The sequence below is a fragment of the Eucyclogobius newberryi genome, unplaced genomic scaffold (assembly GCF_026437365.1).
Source record: "Eucyclogobius newberryi isolate DKJ021-1_F unplaced genomic scaffold, fEucNew1.0.hap1 SCAF_3, whole genome shotgun sequence".
In the NCBI taxonomy this organism is placed as follows: Eukaryota; Metazoa; Chordata; class Actinopteri; order Gobiiformes; family Gobiidae; genus Eucyclogobius; species Eucyclogobius newberryi.
Genome location: NW_027315945.1, coordinates 4,138,219 through 4,157,961, shown reverse-complemented (window position 1 = coordinate 4,157,961; position 19,743 = coordinate 4,138,219). Strand labels below are relative to the sequence as shown.

At 46.0% G+C, this 19,743-nt stretch overlaps 2 protein-coding genes across 2 annotated transcripts in view; one reads left to right on the top strand and one right to left on the bottom strand.

Moving 5' to 3' along the window:
• The window catches only part of efhb (EF-hand domain family, member B), a 21,889-nt gene extending 4,197 nt beyond the window's left edge, over positions 1 to 17,692 (bottom strand). The window contains exons 1-8 of the mRNA XM_072460799.1: positions 17,669 to 17,692; positions 16,351 to 16,410; positions 15,280 to 15,423; positions 14,818 to 14,983; positions 12,695 to 12,805; positions 6,346 to 6,475; positions 5,262 to 5,332; positions 2,279 to 2,427 (exon numbers count right to left, since the gene is read on the bottom strand). Coding sequence (XP_072316900.1) covers positions 2,279 to 2,427; positions 5,262 to 5,332; positions 6,346 to 6,475; positions 12,695 to 12,805; positions 14,818 to 14,983; positions 15,280 to 15,423; positions 16,351 to 16,410; positions 17,669 to 17,692 — 855 coding nt within the window. The remainder of the gene's footprint in view (positions 1 to 2,278; positions 2,428 to 5,261; positions 5,333 to 6,345; positions 6,476 to 12,694; positions 12,806 to 14,817; positions 14,984 to 15,279; positions 15,424 to 16,350; positions 16,411 to 17,668) is intronic.
• rab5ab (RAB5A, member RAS oncogene family, b) overlaps positions 16,936 to 19,743 on the top strand; it is a 17,759-nt gene continuing 14,951 nt past the window's right edge. The window contains exon 1 of the mRNA XM_072460261.1: positions 16,936 to 17,079. The gene's annotated coding sequence lies outside the window, so the exon portion shown is untranslated. The remainder of the gene's footprint in view (positions 17,080 to 19,743) is intronic.

The following is a 19,743-nucleotide window of genomic DNA, read 5'->3' as shown; positions in this document are numbered from 1 at the left end:
TGACTTTGGGCCTTAGGCGGGGTACACCCTGGACAGGGGCCAACTCGTCGCAGGGCCAAGAGAGTCAAAACACATTTGAGTAAACTACTACTAAACTACTTAAAGAGTAACTCTGGATGTAAACGGGGGCAGAACCCCCCTTAGACTGCACTTTGACCTCTCTACGCTGACCAGATGTAAAGAGGGCCATATTTATCTCACCTGCCAGTTTATCTCACCTGCCAGTTTATCTCACCTGCCAGTTTATCTCACTGGTAGATAACTTAAAGGATGTGGGGTGGGCATGGCTTTGGCTCGGGCGTGGCTTTGGCTCGGGCGTGGCTTTGGCTCCGGCTCCATTCATTGAACTCGTCGTGTTGGAACGAGGAAATGAAGAATACGCGTCTTGACCGATTATATCAGAATCACACGTTCTCTTCTGATCGCAGACACGACACGGACAGTTGTGTCCTGCAGAAGTTCTCTGACCACTCTGCCATCATCGGACTCATCACAGACGACGATGACGCGGAGTACAGAGGACTGGAGCAGGACTTTGTGGACTGGTGTCAGCGGAACCACCTCCTCATCAACGCGGGGAAGACCAAGGAGATGGTGGTGGATTTCCGCAGATGTCACCCCACTGCCCCCTCACCAGTGAACATCCAGGGACGGGACATTGAGAGAGTGGACTCATACAAGTACCTGGGTGTTCATCTGAACCACAAACTGGACTGGACTCATAACACGGACGCACTGTACAGGAAGAGCCAGAGTCGGCTCTACCTCCTGAGGAGACTCAGGTCTTTTGGAGTGACAGGGCCACTCCTGAAGACCTTCTACGACTCTGTGGTGGCATCAGCCCTCCTGTAGGTGTGGCCTGCTGGAGCAGCAGCATCACAGAGAGGGAGAGGAAGAGGCTGGACAAAGTCATCAAGAAGTCCAGCTCCGTCCTGGGCTGTGCTCTGGACTCGGTGCAGGAGGTGGGGGACAGAAGGGTCCTGGCTAGATTCACATCTATGCTGGACCATGAGTGTCGCCCCCTGCAGGACACTCTGTCCCCTGCAGGACACTCTGTCCGCTCTGGAGAGCAGCTTCAGTGAGAGACTGATCCACCCTCGCTGTGTGAAGGAAAGGTTCCGTAGGTCTTTCCTTCCTGCTGCTGTCAGACTTTATAACAAAAACTGTTAGTACTGAACACTCGCAATACTGACCTAACCTAATACTGATGTGCAATTCTGTCATATGTGCAATTGCTGTTGGAATTCATGTGCAATTCATGTGCAATTACTGTGAAATTCATGTGCAATCTATGTGCTGTCGTGACACATATTCATGTGCAATTACTGTCGGGATCACATGCAATGGTATTTATGTATTTATTTATTTATTTGTCTATGGGAGTTTTTATTTATTTATAGGAGATCTTCTACTGAAAGTGTTTTTCAGACTTCCTATAAGTGATCTGTTCTTCTGTATCTACCTCTGTATCTTCCTGCGTTGCACCAATGAAATTTCCCCATGTGGGACAATAAAGGAATATCTTATCTTTATCTTATTGTAAGGACGCTACTTCCCGATGACTTGATCTGAGCTGCGCGTCCACGACTCGAGCGTTTGAAAGATTCCTACGCCACAGCGTTGGACCAAATCACTGTGGCCAAATTTAAGCTGCTCAATAATATATATAATGTAATATAAGACATTTTCATTCATTGCACACTTTGTGTTCCTGTCAAGATAAAGTTTATCAAAGCGACTTGTTTGGTAACGGGATGAGTCTGGGACTACTTTCTGTCTGTCTGGGACTACTTTCTGTCTGTCTGGGACTACTTTCTGTCTGTCTGGGACTACTTTCTGTCTGTCTGGGACTACTTTCTGTCAGTCTGGGACTACTTTCTGTCTGTCTGGGACTACTTTCTGTCAGTCTGGGACTACTTTCTGTCAGTCTGGGACTACTTTCTGTCTGTCTGGGACTACTTTCTGTCAGTCTGGGACTACTTTCTGTCAGTCTGGGACTACTTTCTGTCTGATCTCTGAGTTCCACCTTCCATTAAACACTTAGTTGTGACATTGCAAAGGCAACAATGCATCTCTGAAACCTATGGAAGGAATGTTTACTTAAATAATGGCTGTAAGTGTGTTAAACATGAACACAGGCCGTCATAGTCCTCCAGTGAAGCTGAAGTTCATTCATTCACTTTATTCTCAGATAATGTAGTTCATCCTAACTCATGCTGACTTCAAATGACGTGGAAACAACTAAATCGAAGTTACTATATCCTGTCCGTGTCTCTACCTTATCGTAATGGCTGAAGGCGTGCAGCAGCGTGCGGAACAAGTGGAAGTTGACCTTCTTGAGGTGGTGGCGGAGGGCGTTGACCAGGCTGCGCTGTGGGGCGGGCCCGTGAGTGAACTGTCCCGGGCCGGTGCGGTGGATCACCTCTCCTGCTCATGTACTGGACACAGTTAAACACCATGTACTGGACACAGTTAAACACCATGTACTGGACACAGTTAAACACCATGTACTGGACACAGTTAAACACCATGTACTGGACACAGTTAAACACCATGTACTGGACACAGTTAAACACCATGTACTGGACACAGTTAAACACCATGTACTGGACACAGTTAAACACCATGTACTGGACACAGTTAAACACAATGTACTGGACACAGTTAAACACCATGTACTGGACACAGTTAAACACCATGTACTGGACACAGTTAAACACCATGTACTGGACACAGGGGAGAACGGAGCGAGGAGGAGATGTTTGACTTTCAACGTACAGTGGACGACACGGGCGCCTCACCCTGGACGAGCAGCTCGGACACAAACATCATCCGCTTCATTGTGGCATTTTGGTAAATACCGTTAGCAAATTTTGAATTACTATAGTTACATTTTCTCATTGAAATCCTCTTTGAAGATAAGATAAGATGTTCCTTTATTGTCCACACATGGGGAAATTTCATTGTTGCAACGCAGGTAAATACAGAGGAAAAGAACAGATCACTTATAGGAAGTTTAAAAAACACTCTTAATAGAAGAACTCTTATAAACAAAACCTCTCATTTCCTAATAAGGAATGGAGGGGAAAAATAAAGATAAAACAAAATAAAAACAGCTAGCATAAGACAAGATAATACTGATAATAATGGTAAAAATATAGCCGCAAGCGGCAATGATTGGCCCTCGCCACGCCGCAAGAGGAGGGGGCGCTAACGCGTCCCAATTGTCCTTTTATTACATCTACTGCTGAATCTGTGACGCTGTCACATCTTCTCCCCTTTGTTTTACCATCAAAAAGCAATTTTATTTTGAATTCTTGGCAAAATGACCGTGACTCTTTGAATAAAAATGTGGATAACTTTTGATGGTCCACCCCTGAAGATGAGTCTCACCAAATTTCAGGTTAATAGGGCTGACGCCCTAAGAGGAGTTCATGAAAGTCTAAAGTGTAAACATGTTCTGGTGATTTCCCCATTGGAATAACATGGGAGGTTTTGGTCATCGCTACGGCAACGCCATAACAATTATGACATGGGTCTCATTGACTTTTTTCATGGGGCCAAAATTGAGTTGTGTGTCAAATTTCATATAATTTCGCAAAACTAAAACATTTAACCTCCATATAAAATCTGTAGGGGGCGCTGTGGCGCCAAATTAATTTATTTCACTTAAAGTACGTTTAGGGCAAAGAGTTTAACAACTGATTCTAATTTGACACAATTCGGACTTTTATCTGCGCAAACGGCAGAAATGTTAAATTTGGGAGATTTTTGAAATTCTAGCTACAGTTTGCGGCTTCGCCGCTCAGAGACCGTGACAGGGTCAATGTAATTTGAATAACTTTTGATGTCCCACTCCTCAGTAGCATTTTCACCAAATTTCAGCTTTTTAGAGCCACCGCCCTGGGAGGAGTTTGTAAAAGTACGACGTTTGGAAAAACTCCCGAGTCATGCTTAGCCATTTTTGAAGCAATATGGCCGACATTTGGTTGGGCGTACGGCGTTGCCGTAATAATATTTTTTACTTCTCTTGTCACCATCTACCTCTGCGCCAAATTTCATGATTCTACGATCAGATTTTTTTTGGGTCATTTCCTATCTCTCAATGCATTTTTGGTACATTTGGGGGCGCTGACGCGCCAATTTTTTTTTATTTTAGAAAAAGGAAATAGCCAGAATGTATAGAGGCACGATTTTTAGAGGTGTGCAAATTTTTGTGACTTTTCGTCAATGTTCACTGGGTGAAAAATAGGGGGGTTGGTCCCGAGAAGAAGAAGAAAGAAAGAATAATAGTCCGATGCGAAAACAATGTTTCCCATTTTTCAAATATCATAAACTATACATTTTCGGAAAGCGCTCGCGCTTTCCTGCTTCATGGTGTGGGTCCCTGGTCACTGACGGGTACTTTCGTTAATTTTGAGTGGGCTCCGCCCACTTTGTGTTTTTGGCCCTCTAAACAGTAATAATGTTCAATTTTTGCATTACATGCTTATATGCACGGAACATGCAAGATATGGGGAACGTATTCGTGAGCTACTTAGCGCAAATGAGTGCTTTATAAGGGGATGACGACCGCAAAGTTTAGTGCGCACTTTTGCACGGGCTTCGCCCGTTTACAACGGTAATGTTCCATTTTCCTACTACTAATTAGTATGCACGGGGCGTGCGTGAGTGAAGGAGTGCGTTAGTGAGTGTTTGGAAGTGGGCGAGCGCTTCGCGCTCGATTTCATGCGCACTATGTGCGCACTTTCGCAGCCGTGCTTTGCACGGCCTTACGAGATTAATAGGCCTCTCGCCAGCTTGTGGCGCTCGGGCCTAATAAACTCTATTTACATCAGTTATATGCACATGAATATGACATTATTGCATGTGAGTATGACAGTAATTGCACATGGTTAAGTCAGTATTGCACATGGTTAAGTCAGTATGGTTAAGTCAGTATTGCACATGGTTAAGTCAGTATTGCACATGGTTAAGTCAGTATGGTTAAGTCAGTATTGCACATGGTTAAGTCAGTATTGCACATCCTTCACACAGCGAGGGTGGATCAGTCTCTTTTAATGCTTGGATTAGGGATCTTGCGCCTTCTTCTGGCAACGCGAGATAATTAACTTTTTGGAATAGATCAAATTGCAGCATAGAGACATTTGACCCATTACTGCACTTATTGACTGGAAACATTTGATTGTGTATTGGTTAGCTGCTAACAAAAGGGCAGAAGTGCTGGAATATCCCCTGTAAAAAAATGAAATGTTCCGTACCGTACTGATCCGAAGGCGGAAGAATCCCAAAGGTTTCTTCTTTAAGTGAAGAATTTGAGGTCAATTCCTTTCTGCAAATAAAAGAGTTTAAAATAATCACTATGTGCTCACAGCTCACTAAACCTACATCACATGACATCTTATTTTGGAGGCCTTTCGGGTGCACTGTGTAACCTTTCTGGTGGAGGCCCTGCCACGTGCTAGTGTGTGTGTGTGTGTGTGTTTGTGTTTGTGTGTTAGTGTGTGTTAGTGTGTGTTGTTGTTAGAGTGTGTGTGTGTGTGTGTGTGTGTGTCTCTGTGTGTGTGGAGTGTGTGTGTGTGTGTGTGTGTGTGGAGTGTGTGTTGTTAGAGTGTGTGTGTGTGTGTGTGTGTGTGTGTGTCTCTGTGTGTGTGGAGTGTGTGTGTGTGTGTGTGTGTGGAGTGTGTGTTGTTAGAGTGTGTGTGTGTGTGTGTGTGTGTGTCTGTGTGTTAGTGTGTTAGTGTGTGTTAGTGTGTGTTGTTGTTAGAGTGTGTGTGTGGAGTGTGTGTGTTAGTGTGTTAATATGTGTTAGTGTGTGTTGTTGTTAGAGTGTGTGTGTGTGTATGTTTGTGTGTGTGTAGTGTATGTGGTGTATGTGGAGTGTGTGTGTGTGTTAGTGTGTGTGTAGTGTGTGTGTTAGTGTGTTAGTGTGTGTTAGTGTGTGTTGTTGTTAGAGTGTGTGTGTGTATGTTTGTGTGTGTGTAGTGTATGTGGTGTATGTGGAGTGTGTGTGTGTGTTAGTGTGTGTTAGTGTGTGTTGTTGTTAGAGTGTGTGTGTGGAGTGTGTGTGTTAGTGTGTTAATATGTGTTAGTGTGTGTTGTTGTTAGAGTGTGTGTGTGTGTGTATGTTTGTGTGTGTGTAGTGTATGTGGTGTATGTGGAGTGTGTGTGTGTGTTAGTGTGTGTGTAGTGTGTGTGTTAGTGTGTTAGTGTGTGTTAGTGTGTGTTGTTGTTAGAGTGTGTGTGTGTATGTTTGTGTGTGTGTAGTGTATGTGGTGTATGTGGAGTGTGTGTGTGTGTTAGTGTGTGTTAGTGTGTGTTGTTGTTAGAGTGTGTGTGTTATACAGCTCATCATGGTGGATCCACTGCAGAGTCTTGTTGATGTCACGTCCGTGGTGGTCGTGAGGAGTCGTGAGTCCGAACACACTGTCCGAGCTGAAGTGAGGGAGGTTGTACTTCCTGTTTATACGTTCACCTGAAGGAGCAGGACAGAAAGAACGACAGCTGGAGTTGTCATGACAACACAAAACTCATCGTCGAAACAAAACTCTGAAACAACCGTTTGTGGGCACAATCCCTGAAAAAAACTTTTGATGCTTTCAAAATCTGTAAATCTCCAGTCTTAAACTCCGTGCTCTACAATTGATCCTATTAAAATGGCCTGTGTTATGAAAATATACATGTTGTATCCTATTATAGCTTATATAATATAATCCTTCATTCATATTCACCACTCTCAGAGCTCACATCGCCCCCCTGTGGCTGCTCTGTGTAAATACATCCCACTTCATGAACATAATGTTATGCAAAACTTAAGTTTTTATTTATCTAGAGTCAAATCAACCAGTTTTGGATGAATGAGAATCATTTGTACTCCAAACCCACACATGTATTTATAAGCCTAAAAACAACTCAATGTGAACAGGCCTTTTATAGGACAGTCCTTATATCATTTGAGTGATATTAGCTTCATCTAGTCTACTGTCCATTCCTCCAGCAGCAGCTTCACTCCCAAAGATATCCAGAAAAAACCCTTCAGGGCAGGATTTGAAATCAGATTTCCCCTTGCATAGTACTCAGTTACATTTACTTAAGTAACTTTTTTCAAGAAATTGTACTCCCTGGAGTATCTTGACATTATACTTTTACTCTATGCGAGTAACTCTTAGTTAAAGAGACTTTTACTTGAGTAATATATTGTACAGTGTAACAGATCCTTGTTGTTTTCTCTTCCTACTGTGGGTCAATTAAGTGACAAAAGCTTCATACAATGTGAAAGGCACGTCCCGATCTGACCACGAGATCGGACATTGGACCCGGATGTCGGATGTTGCGTCCGGGTCAGTGATCGGATATATATTTTACTCTTATTAGTTTGATCAGCGCTATACATTTCAATCTTATTATTAGACATAAACACTACAGTAGAATGCACGAGTGGATCATGACATAAAGCACAGCAGAATATGGCACTAGTTTAAGCACAAACTGCTGTTTCGTGAACCACACAGTCCCCACTCACAGAGGCTCTGGTGTTTGGAACCACACAGTCCCCACACACAGGCTCTGGTGTTTGGAACCACACAGTCCCCACACACAGAGGCTCTGGTGTTTGGAACCACACAGTCCCCACACACAGAGGCTCTGGTGTTTGGAACCACACAGTCCCCACACACAGAGGCTCTGGTGTTTGGAACCACACAGTCCCCACACACAGAGGCTCTGGTGTTTGGAACCACACAGTCCCCACACACAGAGGCTCTGGTGTTTGGAACCACACAGTCCCCACACACAGAGGCTCTGGTGTTTGGAACCACACAGTCCCCACACACAGAGGCTCTGGTGTTTGGAACCACACAGTCCCCACACACAGAGGCTCTGGTGTTTGGAACCACACAGTCCCCACACACAGGCTCTGGTGTTTGGAACCACACAGTCCCCACACACAGAGGCTCTGGTGTTTGGAACCACACAGTCCCCACACACAGAGGCTCTGGTGTTTGGAACCACACAGTCCCCACACACAGAGGCTCTGGTGTTTGGAACCACACAGTCCCCACACACAGAGGCTCTGGTGTTTGGAACCACACAGTCCCCACACACAGAGGCTCTGGTGTTTGGAACCACACAGTCCCCACACACAGGCTCTGGTGTTTGGAACCACACAGTCCCCACACACAGAGGCTCTGGTGTTTGGAACCACACAGTCCCCACACACAGAGGCTCTGGTGTTTGGAACCACACAGTCCCCACACACAGAGGCTCTGGTGTTTGGAACAACACAGTCCCCACACACAGAGGCTCTGGTGTTTGGAACCACACAGTCCCCACACACAGAGGCTCTGGTGTTTGGAACCACACAGTCCCCACACACAGAGGCTCTGGTGTTTGGAACCACACAGTCCCCACACACAGAGGCTCTGGTGTTTGGAACAACACAGTCCCCACACACAGAGGCTCTGGTGTTTGGAACCACACAGTCCCCACACACAGAGGCTCTGGTGTTTGGAACCACACAGTCCCCACACACAGAGGCTCTGGTGTTTGGAACCACACAGTCCCCACACACAGAGGCTCTGGTGTTTGGAACCACACAGTCCCCACACACAGAGGCTCTGGTGTTTGGAACCACACAGTCCCCACACACAGAGGCTCTGGCGTTTGGAACCACACAGTCCCCACACACAGAGGCTCTGGCGTTTGGAACCACACAGTCCCCACACACAGAGGCTCTGGCGTTTGGAACCACACAGTCCCCACACACAGAGGCTCTGGTGTTTGGAACAACACAGTCCCCACACACAGAGGCTCTGGTGTTTGGAACCACACAGTCCCCACACACAGAGGCTCTGGTGTTTGGAACCACACAGTCCCCACACACAGAGGCTCTGGTGTTTGGAACAACACAGTCCCCACACACAGAGGCTCTGGTGTTTGGAACCACACAGTCCCCACACACAGAGGCTCTGGTGTTTGGAACCACACAGTCCCCACACACAGAGGCTCTGGTGTTTGGAACCACACAGTCCCCACACACAGAGGCTCTGGTGTTTGGAACCACACAGTCCCCACACACAGAGGCTCTGGTGTTTGGAACCACACAGTCCCCACACACAGAGGCTCTGGTGTTTGGAACCACACAGTCCCCACACACAGAGGCTCTGGTGTTTGGAACCACACAGTCCCCACACACAGAGGCTCTGGTGTTTGGAACCACACAGTCCCCACTCACAGAGGCTCAGGTGTTTGGAACCACACAGTCCCCACTCACAGAGGTTCTGGTGTTTTTGAACCACACAGTCCCCACACACAGAGGCTCTGGTGTTTGGAACCACACAGTCCCCACTCACAGAGGCTCTGGTGTTTGGAACCACACAGTCCCCACTCACAGAGGTTCTGGTGTTTGGAACCACACAGTCCCCACTCAGAGAGGTTCTGGTGTTTGGAACCACACAGTCCCCGCTCACAGAGGTTCTGGTGTTTGGAACCACACAGTCCCCGCTCACAGAGGTTCTGGTGTTTGGAACCACACAGTCCCCGCTCACAGAGGTTCTGGCGTTTGGAACCACACAGTCCCCACACACAGAGGCTCTGGCGTTTGGAACCACACAGTCCCCACACACAGAGGCTCTGGCGTTTGGAACCACACAGTCCCCACACACAGAGGCTCTGGCGTTTGGAACCACACAGTCCCCACACACAGAGGCTCTGGTGTTTGGAACCACACAGTCCCCACTCACAGAGGCTCTGGTGTTTGGAACCACACAGTCCCCACTCACAGAGGCTCTGGTGTTTGGAACCACACAGTCCCCACACACAGAGGCTCTGGTGTTTGGAACCACACAGTCCCCACACACAGAGGCTCTGGTGTTTGGAACCACACAGTCCCCACACACAGAGGCTCTGGTGTTTGGAACCACACAGTCCCCACTCACAGAGGCTCTGGTGTTTGGAACCACACAGTCCCCACAAACAGAGGCTCTGGTGTTTGGAACCACACAGTCCCCACAAACAGAGGCTCTGGTGTTTGGAACCACACAGTCCCCACACACAGAGGCTCTGGTGTTTGGAACCACACAGTCCCCACACACAGAGGCTCTGGTGTTTGGAAACACACAGTCCCCACTCACAGAGGCTCTGGTGTTTGGAACCACACAGTCCCCACACACAGAGGCTCTGGTGTTTGGAACCACACAGTCCCCACACACAGAGGCTCTGGTGTTTGGAACCACACAGTCCCCACTCACAGAGGCTCTGGTGTTTGGAACCACACAGTCCCCACACACAGAGGCTCTGGTGTTTGGAACCACACAGTCCCCACTCACAGAGGCTCAGGTGTTTGGAACCACACAGTCCCCACTCACAGAGGCTCTGGTGTTTGGAACCACACAGTCCCCACACACAGAGGCTCTGGTGTTTGGAACCACACAGTCCCCACACACAGAGGCTCTGGTGTTTGGAACCACACAGTCCCCACACACAGAGGCTCTGGTGTTTGGAACCACACAGTCCCCACTCACAGAGGCTCAGGTGTTTGGAACCACACAGTCCCCACTCACAGAGGCTCTGGTGTTTGGAACCACACAGTCCCCACTCACAGAGGCTCAGGTGTTTGGAACCACACAGTCCCCACTCACAGAGGCTCTGGTGTTTGGAACCACACAGTCCCCACTCACAGATGCTCAGGTGTTTGGAACCACACAGTCCCCACTCACAGAGGCTCTGGTGTTTGGAACCACACAGTCCCCACTCACAGAGGCTCAGGTGTTTGGAACCACACAGTCCCCACTCACAGAGGCTCAGGTGTTTGGAACCACACAGTCCCCACTCACAGAGGCTCAGGTGTTTGGAACCACACAGTCCCCACTCACAGAGGCTCAGGTTCTGGTGTGTGGTGGCGCATGATTATGTAAACATTTAAAAAACAGTTTTGAAGTAAGTTTACTCGAGTACACATGGCTCCTCTGCACAGCTTGTGACCTCTTATAATTAATGAGAGTAAATGAGACATCAGAGGCCAAAACAGTCTCAGCGTCACAAAGACCCAAAACATTTTGTTTCAACTCCAAAGGTCCAGAAACAGCTTCAGTTTGAATTAAAGGCAATTTTAGTCTTAGGAAAAATAGGCCGGAATAATAACTTGTTTCATTATTTCAGTGCTCATTTTGCCTTCATTAATCAACCATTTTACAACAGACAGACATGGATTTGAACTGGCCACAAACAGCTTTCTTTTTCACTACGTCAGAGATTCAGGTAAAGAGCCCAATGTGGCATTTTACACAACAATCATGATAACTACAACCAAACTAAGCTATTTATACATAAATGATTCTAATATACAACATGTGCAGGAGTTCCAGCTGATGCTTGTATTTCACAGACACAAGGCAAACGTCACATAGAAAGTCAATGTCAGGGAATTGGACCAAAGACCTTTCTGTGAGTGGGACTGTGTTGTATCTCAATTTCAGCCGTGTCTTTAACTCCAACTTCTGGTACATGTGGTGCATAACGTGCTCGACAGCTCTGAGCAGCCTGCACACCAGGACAAGTGCGCCCTCTATTGGAGAGCACCATAATGACAACTCTATTTCACAGTGTAACACATTCACATAAAGAGGAGCAGAATACAACATATACAATTACATCATAACACTCTATTGCTATAAACCACAGACTGAATAGGGCTAAACAATAGGCCAGGCAAGAAAAAGGCAAGTTTATTTATAGAGCACAATTTATACACAAGACAATTCAAAGTGCTTCACACAACAGGAAAAATGCACCAAAATCTCAAACTATTTTGTGATTTTTGTCATGTCTTTGAGACATAAAAAATACTGCAAATACAATCCTTTCAGTCATATGCACAACTAAACTATTTCCCCCCGTCTAGATTTGAACATTGTCAGAGTAGAACCTGTGTCACATCTTACGGAATGTTCCAGAATTTAGCTGCACAAAACTGAAACACAGATTCTCCATGTTTAGTCCTGACTCTGGCACCAGCAGGAGGCCGCTCCATGTTTAGTCCTGACTCTGGCACCAGCAGGAGGCCGCTCCATGTTTAGTCCTGACTCTGGCACCAGCAGGAGGCCGCTCCATGTTTAGTCCTGACTCTGGCACCAGCAGGAGGCCGCTCCATGTTTAGTCCTGACTCTGGCACCAGCAGGAGGCCGCTCCATGTTTAGTCCTGACTCTGGCACCAGCAGGAGGCCGCTCCATGTTTAGTCCTGACTCTGGCACCAGCAGGAGGCCGCTCCATGTTTAGTCCTGACTCTGGCACCAGCAGGAGGCCGCTCCATGTTTAGTCCTGACTCTGGCACCAGCAGGAGGCCGGTCCATGTTTAGTCCTGACTCTGGCACCAGCAGGAGGCCGGTCCATGTTTAGTCCTGACTCTGGCACCAGCAGGAGGCCGGTCCATGTTGAACCATTTGAATCCTCACAGGGGCAATGGCGTCCAAAACACTGAGAACACTCGATGTAACAGAGTTGAAATAATCATTTACATTAGAACACGAGACATTTTCAAAGTTGATCAGTTCAGTTCTAGTTCATGTGTCTCTTTGAGATCAGCCGGTGGTTTATGAATAACAGACAGGTCAAAGAAGACACAGAAATGATCAGACAGAGCAACATCGACAGCAGTGTTGATGGGACCAGTTTGAATCATAAAAGATGTTTCCTTACCAACAAAGTAGTGGTTGTGGCTGTGGACGTAGAGCTCATGTGCCTCCAGCGCCTCTCGCTCCACCTCCGCTCTGGACTTAGGAGGATTCAGCAGCTCTCGCACATCCAGCCCTGCACACATCAGGTCCATGGGGTTCTAGATCAGTCCTCTTTAGTTGGATCTAAGTCCTTTTAAATTGACAGTAAACAGATCTGCCACGTGTACATTCCATCCACAGGTTGTAGTCATGTAACTGGACAGAGTTTTTTCGCACTAAATGAACTGCCAACTGCCAACGGGGTGCACGGTGGCAAAGGCGGTTAGCGCTCTTGCCTCCCAAGAAGGAGATCATGGGTTCGATTCCCGGACCAGACCAACATCACATGATCTCTCTGGGTGGAGTCTGCATGTTCTCCCCGTGTAACCGTGGGTTCTCTCCGGGTTCTCCGGCTCCTCCCACCGTCCAAACACATGCATGTGTTAGGTAAAAATTGGTAACTCTAAATTGGCCCAAGTGAATGAATGTGAGAGTGAAGTGTCTGTAATGTCTATGTCTCTGTGTTGGCCCTGCGACAAGTTGGCCACTGTCCAGGGTGTACCCCGCCTAAGGCCCGAAGTCACTGGGATAGGCTCCAGTCACCCGCGACCCCGAAAGGGAACAAGCGGTAGAAAATGGATGGATGAACTGCCAACATGGACCGTAAAGTCTAATGTCGAAACAAATAACTCGCGCTACGATCATCATTCTCATTCAAATCAACTGAATTGTCTCATGACGTGACCATGACTTGAACTCACACACCTCACACTGGTAGTTCCATTTCTTGTTGCTGTTCAGTTCTCTGTGTTGAGCACTTCTGCCTCTGCAAGTGTTTGGAGCGTGTGTTTTTTACGTTCAAAGGTCTTCAGAACTTGGAACAAAAACCCACGCCTCAGTTGTCTCAAAACCTTTTTCGTTGTTGGCACACCTTGTATGGAACATCCGGGGGAAAGAATACGTGTTTGCCTTATAATCAGGCCTCAGGGTTTATCAGCGGCTTGTCTTCGCCCAGGTGATGTGCTCTTTCTATTGTTATGGGGGACTGCAACTCAAGTCCCAGAAAAAGAGTTCTGGAATCATCTCAAGGAAACTTTGTCCCCCTGATCACACTCAGGAACTCCCACAAGTCTGAGATGTTTTTCTGCGGGACCTGTATTCCAAATCCAGGATTTTGCTTTTCATATTATTGTTCTCCGTCCACAGTGTCACGACCTCGGCTCCTGCAACTCATCCATAATGTCTGAAACATGCTGCTCTTCAGCTCCATTATGTTGGCTTGGATTTGGTCGGGTTTTGGATCGGGAGAGGGCATTTGGCTGCCACGCTGGGCTTGTGAGCCATGCTAGTCTCGTTAGCTTGTGAGGCGGTCTGTTTTCCACCGAGGCCATGGTCCATCAGCTTTGATTGTTTGTCTTGTGTTTTCCGTGTTTACTCGTCTCTTGCTCCTCGTTTCTTTGGATTATGTGGGTGAAACTGTGATTTTAAAGGCACATTTCGGCAGTGGTGGAGCGAGCGCGCGTCATAACTGGAAGTCCACCTGACCCTGCTTTCAATCCCTGACCTGTTTCGTGGGTTGCTTGGACTTCATGATGGTGCTTTCTCCTCAACACTCAACAAACGTCTGTGGCCTTCACAGAACAGCTGCATTTACACTGAGACTAGATTACATACATGTGGATTCTATTTAATCATTAGGTAAACATTCAGTCTTTCAGCAGCCATCATGTCATGTAGAGGCTTAATACCATTTATTTATTTATTTTAAATCTAGAAATCATGTATAATTTTCCTTCCACTTCACCATTGTGTGCCACTCTCTCTCTCTCTTCACAAAAAATGCCAATACAATTGAATTTATTTAAGTATGTATGGTAATGTAGGTAAACTTACTTGTCCCCGAGAGGACATTTGTATTGTTTTACAGTGCACGACATACTAAAGCTCCACACACACCAGTGATAGTGACGTGACAGAATGTCCCAGGGGAAGGAATACTATTGCAACCCACTGTAGCTAGTTAGAAATACATTTATTTTAGATCCATAATTGCAACATTATTCAATATCTTTAGCGTCTTTAGTTCCACCGTGCTGTCTCACTGACCTGTGGTGTTCCTGACCCCAAACACAATGTGCGGGTCGAGTTGCAGTTGTCCGCTCTGGGACCGACCCAGTGGCGCCCTCTGACGGGACGTGTACACCGCCTCGCGCAGCTCCTGCAGCTTTTCTTGGAACACCGAGCTCTTTGGAGGATTCAGCAAGTCAGAGCTCTGTTAGAAAGAACAAAACACACCAAAATTAAATCTGACAAAAAATAAATTGTTTTGTTGTTTATAAAAACGGGTGCAGCATTTTTGTTTCAAAATAAGTGTATTAAGCATCAAAGCTTTACTTATCAAAATGTATTTGAAATGTTTATACTGCGACAACACTAATCCATTCATTTTATTGAATTTACATATTGCGTAAGTGCATTAATAATGCATTAAATTGTAAAAAAAAAACAACATATAGCCAATCTTAACCCTGTGATAAAAGTAAAGATAGACAAGTCTTCCAGACTTACAGAGAGGGAGGCTTTGGTGCTGACCCCATGGACCAAAGTGCTGGCCACATCTGGATCTCGAGCTTTCCCATGATGCACTCTGATCTCTCCTGCCTCTGGCTGGTTACTGTGGCGGAATTTCCTCACCTCAGGAGGGGTCTGAGGCTTTGTATGAGAGGATATGTTGAGTCAGTAAACAAACAGTACAAGAGAATGGGTATTATTAAAAAGAATGTCTTTTGGTTTTGGTTTTTTCATAAATATCCTTTTTACAATAACACAAGCATGTCTGATTTAAATGTAAGTTTTGTTTAATTCACATGAAAATCAACTACTAAATGAGGATGGGAAAACGCATCAACAATGAATGCATACATGAGTGATGGTGGTCGGAGGGGCAGATAAAGCAGATTGTAGCATTGTTTCTGTCAGTCTGCCCCGGGGCAGCAGTGGCTTCAATAGCTTACCACCTCCAGTATGGAGTGAATACATATTGCACAAATTGTGAGGCAAATTAAAACATTCAAGGCATCAAAATTGGTACTAAATAACTAAAACCCAAAACATCAGGACCAAAAAGTAGTGATAGGCGATACCACTGTTTTTTAATTCAATCCGACACCAAGTAATACTAATAGTCCAATAATGATCTGATACCTATGAGCTTTGTAATAAAATGCATTGAAACTCTTCAACTATGAACAATTTGATGTTGGCCATCAATATGTTCTTTCAACCTCTGCTTGAACTAATATGAAAAGTAAATAAATGTGCAGAAAACCTGGAATATATAAAAATATATAAACAAGATGTATCAGATTTTTTGGGGGAATTTTAAGTATCAATATTTTTGCAGTATTGATACTTTTCATTACCTCTCAGTATTGATACATTGATATTTCATATCGATCTGCTCATCACAACTGAATGGGCTCAGTTTAGAACAACAAGTGTGAAGGCCTAAGACTAATACATTAGTATGAATTGGTTTCTTTATGTTATATTGTATTATAACATAAATCCTAAATAACAGATTAGTCACAAGCTCTACATTGTAAAGTTTCCTTAAGAAAGAGCTGAGTGAAGACAAACCTTGGGTGGTTCTTGTAAGCACTGCTTTGCTGTGTCTCCTGCAGGCAGAGCTTTTCCAGCCTAGTGTCAAAAATTCTGTTACATTCAAACTGTACAACAAATATTTTATAACTGAATTGAAACTTACCATTGTATTATTAATCGTTATATTATGAACTAAAAGCTAAAGTTTCCAATTGTTTGTAGTCGTTACACACTTAACTTTAGGCAGGTTAACAAATAGGTAGGTTACGTTAGCTTCACTGCTGCATTCACTTGTTTAGTTCTAGTTGCCAGGCAACGGCTCAGCCTTCACTGGGCTAGATAGATGGATTGAGCATGGGCTAGTTTTATTCGTTACAGGTTAAATAGATCATGCAATATATCATTTACTATTTGTGATGAGGACTGTATAATAATAATAATCACCATCATAATCATCATAATAATGCCATATTATAACATTGTAATTATCATAATTGCAGCCTCTTAAAATGAGTTTTATTGAACGTTATGCTTGTTAAAACAGACTAATGGTGGATTTGCATGAATAACAGTAGCTTTGCCCTGTGTGTGCTGCAGTGTGTGTGAAGGGAAGTGCAGCCTCAGAGAGAGCCAGTGGAACAGATGAGAGCCCCGGTCATGTTCCAGTAGCCGCTGTGTCCAGCTCTAAGCCCCGTGACCGGACACTTCACACACACCAGCCCCGTTCTCATCTGTGCTGGACACTGACCAGCGCTGTTTCAGAGGGTGAGTAGCTGCTGTGGTCAGAAGCTGTTAAAGGGCTCCTCCCAAAGCTCCTCTCCCTGCGTTAGCACATAGCATTAGCACATAGCATTAGCACATAGCATTAGCACCTCTCAGCTGTTTTCTGGGGGAGATAGCCACGGAGCTAGCCCGCCCTGCGACAGCGCCGCTAGTCCCACTGTTTACACCTGACCGGGACAGGTCTGTGTGTGTCCACCGTGTCTTCCCTGACTCTGGCTGTCCTCTTACCGCCTCATACACAGAATAACACCGGATTAACCCAATAGCTTGGAGAATAAACGTGTAAATAATTGACAGGTAAGCAGTCGCTGGCGTTAGCTGTCATTAGCTGTACACACCCAGATCTGATGGTACTTTGTCTGCCCACAGTGAAGATGAGGGACAGGCCCAGTGTTTGGGTTCTGTGGACGCGCTTGAAGACTGAAGCAAAGACAGCCTCAGTCCCTTAAACTCTCTCTGTGTATCTCAATGCTAACGCTAATTTCATTACGCTAAGTAGAGTCAACAACAACAGTGCGGTTTGTTATGTCGTAATGACAAACATGAGTCAACAACGTGTTTGCGTAATTACTGTGGGCTGCAGTGTCGTGGACATGTCCCATGGTCCTTTGTCCCAAATGCGTTGTTGACATTGTTTGGTACATGGTCTCATGTCCTCAGTCTCTGGTGTGTTGTGATGGTCTCATGTATTCTGTCTCATGTCCTCAGTCTCAGTTGGGTTGTGATGGTCTCATGTCCTCAGTCTCTGGTGTGTTGTGATGGTCTCATGTCTTCTGTCTCATGTCCTCAGTCTCAGTTGTGTTGTGATGTTCTCATGTCCTCAGTCTCTGGTGTGTTGTGATGGTCTCATGTCTTCTGTCTCATGTCCTCAGTCTCAGTTGTGTTGTGATGTTCTCATGTCCTCAGCCTCTGGTGTGTTGTGATGGTCTCATGTCTTCTGTCTCATGTCCTCAGTCTCAGTTGTGTTGTGATGTTCTCATGTCCTCAGCCTCTGGTGTGTTGTGATGGTCTCATGTCTTCTGTCTCATGTCCTCAGTCTCAGTTGTGTTGTGATGTTCTCATGTCCTCAGTTTCTGGTGTGTTGTGATGGTCTCATGTCTTCTGTCTCATGTCCTCAGTCTCAGTTGTGTTGTGATGTTCTCATGTCCTCAGTTTCTGGTGTGTTGTGATGGTCTCATGTCTTCTGTCTCATGTCTCTTGTCCTCAGTCTCAGGTGTGTTGTGATGGTCTCATGTCCTCAGCCTCTGGTGTGTTGTGATGGTCTCATGTCCTCAGTCTCAGTTGTGTTGTGATGTTCTCATGTCCTCAGTCTTTGGTGTGTTGTGATGGTCTTCTGTCTCATGTCCTCAGTCTCTGGTGTGTTGTGATGGTCTTCTGTCTCTGATGGTCTCATGTCTTTTGTCTCATGTCCTCAGTCTCAGGTGTGTTGTGATGGTCTCATGTCCTCAGTCTCTGGTGTGTTGTGATGGTCTTCTGTCTCATGTCCTCAGTCTCAGGTGTGTTGTGATGGTCTCATGTCCTCAGTCTCTGGTGTGTTGTGATGGTCTTCTGTCTCATGTCCTCAGTCTCAGGTGTGTTGTGATGGTCTCATGTCCTCAGTCTCTGGTGTGTTGTGATGGTCTTCTGTCTCATGTCCTCAGTCTCAGGTGTGTTGTGATGGTCTCATGTCCTCAGTCTCATGTCTTCTGTCTCACACACACCACTCACTCTGATTAAATAAGTCTGAAAAACTAAAGAGAACTGCTCCGCCCCTTCAGTTGTGACACATTGGTTTAGTCCGTTGCCTGGCGACGTGCACTGCCGCCTCACGTGCTGATGCGCTGTACGTTTGTTTACATTTTCCCCGCTGAAACGTCCCTCTGAGACACGCACAGCTTGGTTGATGACGTGGTGTAGATGTTGGGACGGCGTGCTCCGCGTGTTTGAAGTCCGCTCCACAACAAGGAACTTTACGCGCCGTGGCACCGGAGGACGGCGTGTTTCCGGGCTTCGTGGTTGGCTGAAAGGCCTGCGCAGTCCACGGTCCACCAGACTGTGCGTGATGTGCGGCTTGTCCCACGTGTTGGGTTATGAACGATGGACCGCGGTCTCGTCCCGGGACATGTGCACTTTTGTTTTGGCGCGTCTAAATTCATAAGCTCATTTCTCCGTGAATATTTGTCAGATGTAATCGTTCTGCTTTAGTCCTGCTGTAAACCTGGTTTAGACCTGGTTTAATCCTGCTTTAGACCTGGTTTAGTCCTGCTTCAGACCTGGTTTTAGTCCTGGTTTAGACCTGCTTTAGTCCTGCTTCAGACCTGGTTTAGTCCTGGTTTAGTCCTGCTTCAGACCTGGTTTTAGTCCTGGTTTAGACCTGCTTTAGTCCTGCTTTAGACCCGTTTTAGTCCTGGTTTAGACCCGTTTTAGTCATGTTTTAGTCCTGCTTCATAGTTTATCCATGTTTTTTTTGTAGATATGGTTTTAGTCTTGGTTTAGCCCTGGTCTTGTCTTAAGTCTGCTTCGCACTGGTCGAGTCAGGTTTCTGGTAAACACTGGGTTTGCGTTGTCTGGGTTTTAGTGCTTTTGTCCTGTTTTTAGTCAATTAATATTGTTATGATATTTTGACTTCTCTGAAAGTCAAAGTCCAATGCTGATTTGTGATGTTGA